Source organism: Rutidosis leptorrhynchoides, chromosome 2, assembly GCF_046630445.1.
Source record: "Rutidosis leptorrhynchoides isolate AG116_Rl617_1_P2 chromosome 2, CSIRO_AGI_Rlap_v1, whole genome shotgun sequence".
Lineage (NCBI taxonomy): Eukaryota > Viridiplantae > Streptophyta > Magnoliopsida > Asterales > Asteraceae > Rutidosis > Rutidosis leptorrhynchoides.
Window position 1 is genome coordinate 703,261,791 of NC_092334.1, and position 6,653 is coordinate 703,268,443.

Below are 6,653 nucleotides of genomic sequence, written 5' to 3' on the forward strand. Positions count from 1 at the left end.
TAGGAAGAAGGGTAAAAAGGTTCAAAAATTTATTTTAGTGGTGTATGGCAAAAAGTAACAGGTGTATCCCATATATAATTGTATTGTATGTATATGTATGTATAACCAATATTTCAATATCATACGGAGTAGTTGACTTTTTGATATCTTAGTAAAGTATTTTTACATTATTTACCCGACTTTAAAGACCACTCGAGTAAAATGTTAGTTGAGCAGCCTATCTTTAATTTACGAAGTTAAAATTACACTTCACACAGCAAAAAGTTTTTGAATTATTCCGGGTCGGATACTTCGATCGGATCTTTATAACCGCCCAAATCAACGAATTATATATGGATAAGGTGATAAGCTATAAACTATAACAAATTCACATGTTTGACGTGGATTTTTGACGAACTACTCCAGTAATTTAGAACGAGAGGGACCATCATTCACCAAAAGTAATGATGAATTCATTATTATGTTTTTGAAAAAAACGGTCGACTTTTTCAGACATCCAAATCGACGAAATTTATAGCTTAGAACATCATTTTTTAACAATTTTGGAAAGAAAAAAAAAAAGTTACAAAGCACATATATTCTAACAACAACAACAAAGTACCCAATACCACTTAAAACACATATATTCTAACAAAATAAATAAACCACTCTAGTCAAAAATCATAATAAATATGCGAACCGAACGACCTAGCTCGTAGCTACACCAAACACAATGTAGTCACCAACAAGGTTGAAAAAGGTTAATTCGGCGAGCGAAACAAACGACCAAGACTGCATGTAAACCCGCAGTATCGATCAGACCAACAACCATTTCCGACAAAACACATGTCATCAGGATAACACCGAAGATCACCATATCTGCCGAAAATTAATGTCCATAGTCACAAATCCTCACGAGCCACCACTAAAGAGCACTCTAACTACAAAAAACTAATCACATCTTCGGAGCTGAAACTAACTCTTCAACAGGATGATTGTCGCTTGAAACAACATAAAAGCATAACCGAAAAAGGAGTATGACGAGACAACACCACGAATCTGTGCAATTAATATTAAATGAGTGACTAATTTGAGAATACTATTGATGTGCTAAAATCGAGTTATAAAATATGAATGGGATTGTACCGCGTCACTCTAGAGAATGCCCCGCGTCACTACACTGGATGCAACGCATGTTAAGAATGCGCCTCTTTCTTTTCTGCAGGCTGGAAACTTGACACTTTGAACACCATGAAATGTGCCAGCTCCCGAATCAAAATTTCAATGCACAAACCATTTATAAAGTAAAAATGTGTGTAAGATGAGTGTGTCATCCACAATTATTCCTTATTATTTTGAAAAGTGGTACACCAATAAAATGTGATGAAGTCTGTTATTCTTTTTATGTAGAATAAGATGCATAAATGAAAGGAGGTTCATGGTTATAGTCCCATGTGACTTAAGGTATTGAAACGTGACATCAACATCAAAATCCTTAGTTTTGAATTGCGACACGGTGCAAGTATCAGACTCTAACAAAATCACTTTGGATCAAAATGATCAAGATGAACAAGAGACATGAATTTATAGGGTAAATAAAATGTACCATATACGACTTAGTCTGGTGTAAGACTAGTGGTACGGTGTAATTATCATGTTTTAACAACTATAGCTCTTAAAAAGAGTTGTACACGTTCTAATGCTCAAAACTCGAACACCGACACGTATAGGTAATTAAATCATCTCAAAATGGATGTTGGTGCATTTCTGGTGACTTGACTTCTCATGTGAGGTCGAGCATTTGACTCCCATGTACATCAAAAATTATTCCCATTGTGGTTACCCGTCAATTTTATGAGTCCCGGAGGTTTTAGACGTCAATGAGTTTGAGCCTCACTCGAGGGGGTTTTACCTCACGCGATGCCGATATGAATTTGTTGTGGGGGTTTTCTCCTGATGTCAGTAAAACTGTAATGGTACGTCCAAAGAAATGATCGATTATGTGGGTTTCGAAATCGCGTTCGGACCCGTCACTAGTTTCTCAAATTTCAAGTAATTATAATCTAAATCTATATCTACTTAATTAGCAAGAGAAAAAAATGTGTTTTTTTCTTCTTACTCAACACCACAAGTATTGTACTACTCAACACCACTAATATTGTACGTAGTAGTTTATCAAATTTTAAATTTTCAAGTACAACTGTAATTATAATAATCATAACGAATTACGAGTGCATGAAATTGCTATTGCATTGTACACCAACAAGCCCTACTTTTTAACTCCAAGTACAATTGTAAAGCTGTACTATAATGGATATTAGCCAAGGATAGCTCGGATATCGTTGCCAAAAAGGGTTTTGGTACCTATGAAAGCTGGAGGATAATATGTTATGTTGGGAAAGAAAGGACAAATGGGCTAACCAGGGTCCAGAGCCAGCGAGTCACCTAGCCACACCGACTTGACGTGACTTAACCCAGACCTCATGTTATCTGATTGATCTGACTTTACTCAACCTTTACCTTTCACTCAATTTCACTTTGCAAAATTCCCCTATCTTTTCACACGTACTATCTTACTGAATCATCCAATATCACGAGTCATTTATACTCTTTAAAGCACAACTAGTGTTGTATGGCTAAAACTTGGTGGTGTACGAAATATCACCCTTTTATTTATCCGTGTAGTACTGAACGTAGTTTAGAGGGACTTGATATTTTCAACATTATTTTTTAATATATCCCAAAGTTTATCAAAATACTCTTAGATTATGTTTTACACAAGTTTCATATTAGAATTATTTGAGGATATTCTTAGAACATCACATCGATTAATGGTAGATTTATCATAGAAGAATTTACAAATATCACCCCTATTCTATAGTCTAGCACTCCGGTTTATTTATTCACACGTCGTAGCATTATTACACTACATTTTAATTTTTTATCCTTACTTTTTATCTTACATATATACAACCGAACTTTAATTTTTAAGTCATATCAATTTATGGATGGAAGTAAGTACAGTAATTAATTTAATACAATTAAAAAAAACTGCATCGAACGATTAAATTGAGCGGAAAGGGGTAATATTAATTGATCGTGTTGCTCATAACAAGAACGTTCAGGCACCTGTGGCGAGAGTGTTTTCGGTTAAAAAAGGTGCTAGGAAATCGGTTCATGTTAGGGGCAAGAAAGATAAGAGTGGCTCATTTCGGTTGTGGAACAGTGTTGATGATCTAGTTGTTGGTGAAACAATTCAAAACTTATTTTTGCGAAAAGTCGGTTGTTCTTCCTTCAAACGGAGAGGAGAATGTCGTTTTTTTAGGGGTTAGCGAGACAGGGTTTGATTCCTCCATCGTCGGACACGCTCATCGGGGATCCCTCGGCTAATGTGTTGACGTAGTGGATCACACCGGTCATCGGCAACAAGGGTGATGGGTTAACTGTCTCTTCAGACTCCAAATCTCACAAGGGTAAGTCGGTGGTGTTGTAATCCGTGTTTCTCGTTAATTGATTAAGTTGGTTGTTTAGTTAAGCTTAATGTTTATGTTGTACTCTCCTTTGTTTCGTTGTGTTCTTTTTGAGGTTAGGCTTTTAGCGTCTCTGCTCATGTTTTTGATTCGATTGGTTAGTTTGTATAGCTAGTTAGTTGCGTTTTGTTCTAGTAAGCCGAATCACTTAATGCTTGTAATCTTCGTTTAGGTCTTTCATCTTTTCGAGAAAAAAACCTCGTTTATAAACCCAAAAAATAAAATAAAAAATTTATATAGTACTTGAAAGCAAATTCAATTGTTTACAATGCAACACATTTATGGTTCAATAAATTTGTAGATCTCAAAAAACAGTTTTTTAAAAAACTTACTGCAACACTATTTATTGATTATTTAGAAGCCAGAAAAATTATCCAAGACATTATGGAACTGTACGACTATAATAAATTGTTAAACATTTGAATTTTCCCTCTTTCTCATGACAACCTGACATTTTACACACTCCTTCAATGGTGTAATTCACATTTTGGCCCACTCTTCTATATATAATTCCACTACCACTATCGTTACTTCTAATACATAGTTACTTTTTCTAACACAATGGCTTCAGACCACCCAAATTCTACCACATTTGTCCAAGCCGACCCATCCACCTTTCGGGCCGTTGTCCAACGGCTAACGGGTGCCAACCCTGCCCCAAGGGCCACACCCGAAACACCCCCAAGGACGTCCGCGTTCAAACTTCATGAACGCAGACAAACCACTAGAAAATTAGAGATCACACTCAACCACGGGGTCCGACAATTTGGTATCATGTCACCGTCAGCAAGACAACGTGGTTTTGTTAACGGTGACATGATGATGTCATCGCCCGTGTCGACTTTAGATGTTTATGGAAGAGGGAGCCCACTTACGCCCGTGGAGGAAGAGGAAAGAACGATTGCGGAAAAAGGGTTTTATTTGCACCCGAGCCCGATTAGCACTCCTCGTGGATCCGAACCCGAATTATTGGTTTTGTTTCCTCTTCATTCACCGAAAAGTGACCCATAGTCATTGTCTTGACCCGATGGCCAATTTGAGTATGGTTTGTTATGAAGTATGTACCAAATGATATAGATTAATCAGTTAGTTTAAGTAGGATTAATAGTTAGTTGATTTTGAATTATATTGATGTATGATGTATGATGTATGATGTATTAGTTACTCCGTATGAAGTTTGTTATTTATAGCAACTGTATTTTATTGTCTTTTCTTGAGAAATTCTTCAATGAGTTGGCATTGTAAAATGGATTTGGACTTTGGTATGTTGATTATGACAAGTAATATTAAAATTAAGTTTGGATATGTATAAGATTATAACTTTTTTTTGGAAAAGCAGGTATTTCATTAGTACTCAAAAACAATAATACAACAGATTCATGGCCCAGCAAAATATGCCAGCCACCTCAACGATACAGTGAAACAGTTACAAGCAATTCGCGAATTGTTAATCTAACAAGAGGTTAAGCTAACAATTAAGAAAAACACGAGGGTTGTGTAACCAACTATGCCAATCAATCTTCAATGATTTACACCTTTTCGCGATCCACTCATAAGACTTTACTTGAATCTCACATAATGCAACGGGTGGATTCCAACACTTGTTATTGAAGACCTTTTGGTTTCGATTACGCCAAATAAGATAGCCGCATGCCCAAATTACCGCTTGCCAAATCTTCTATCCCAAGGGAGACATTGTAGTACTCGGATTGGCAAGGAACATTTCCCTAATGCTTAGAGAAGCACTAATGTTAATGCCCCACCAATTGAAAACTTTATACCATACGTCAAGCGCGAATTTGCAGAAAATTAGACAATGGTCCACCGACTCTACATCATCGTCGCTTAGGGGGCAACGAGTGGAATGTAGGTCGATGCCCCGATTATCCAATTCCTTTAAAGCCGGAAGGCGCTTCCTCATCGCTCTCCACACAAAAATACCCACTTTTTTCGGGACAAGAATGTTGCACAAAGTTTCGATGACATTGGAACCTGTGATAATTAGTTTTGAATCAATCAAACCCGCTAGTTTTTTAACCGTAAAGATCCCGCTAGATGCCAACTGCCACTGCCCGATCAGCTCCTCTAGTTCTCCTTTGCCTCGACCTGTAGGTGACCTCGACCAGCTCCATTTTCCCACACTTACTGTTCCTTCGCTACTAACCCGATCAATAACCGCTGCGTCAATATTCGACTCTAAACGTGCGAGCCTTTTAAACCGAACAGCTAAAGGAACATTCCCTAGCCATGGCTCTTTCCAAAACGACGTATTAGCACCATTTCCAAATTTTTTCTTGAATGAGTTTCTGAAAGATAAGCCTAACGAATCCAGATACACTCCTGTATTAACAATGTTAACCCATGTAGTGCAAGATTTCAATCTCGAATTGGGATGCAAATCAAGATAATCCGAAGGACCGTAAATACTCGAAATGACTTTGACCCACAATGAGGCGGTTTTCGTTTTAAACCTCCACCACCACTTGCCGATCTAAGCCAAATTTTTGCTTTTAAGAGAACCCAAATTTAACCCACCCTCCCTAAGAGGCAATAGGACCTCCTCCCATTGCCTCTTAGGGAGGAGGCAATATAACTAACTTATATATTATTATATATTACATATAAATATTATATTATTATGCATTATATATAAATATAAATATATAAATCTTATTGAAGCAATCTTATTTGTAATTGTAAAATATTACGGAGTAGTAATACTTAAAGTTAAATACAACTCTCTTTTTAGTTACTCCGTACTAGTATGCATTTTAATAGAATAACTATGATTGTATGTTCTCACTTCGTTGCGAAAATTAGTGTGTAAAATATTTTGAAAAACCAAGTGTTTTTTTTTTAGTAAGCGAGAAAACCCTCCTATGAACGAGCACATTGGCTCATCTATAGAAGGTAAAATCTCGGGTAATCAAGCCCCTCTAGTCACACTCCCTTTTTGAATAATTTGGCATATTCAGAAATTGAACCAATTAAAGTTAGTGAATGAATGTTAATGTCAAAAAAGCGTGCCTAGAATTTGAACAAGCGACTACCTCGTAAAGAATAGTTGAGTCCAACCATTCCGTTAGAATTGCGTTTGTTAGTTATTTTTTTTTCGAAAGGCAAGCAAACTTATATTAATCAAAA

At 36.5% G+C, this 6,653-nt stretch overlaps 1 protein-coding gene across 1 annotated transcript; it reads left to right on the forward strand.

Moving 5' to 3' along the window:
* The first annotated feature begins 4,070 nt into the window (after window positions 1–4,070).
* LOC139890434 (VQ motif-containing protein 11-like) lies at window positions 4,071–4,520 on the forward strand. The gene has a single exon (XM_071873312.1). The coding sequence runs from the start codon at window positions 4,071–4,073 to the stop codon at window positions 4,518–4,520; it is 450 nt and encodes a 149-aa protein (XP_071729413.1).
* Window positions 4,521–6,653: the final 2,133 nt, after the last annotated feature.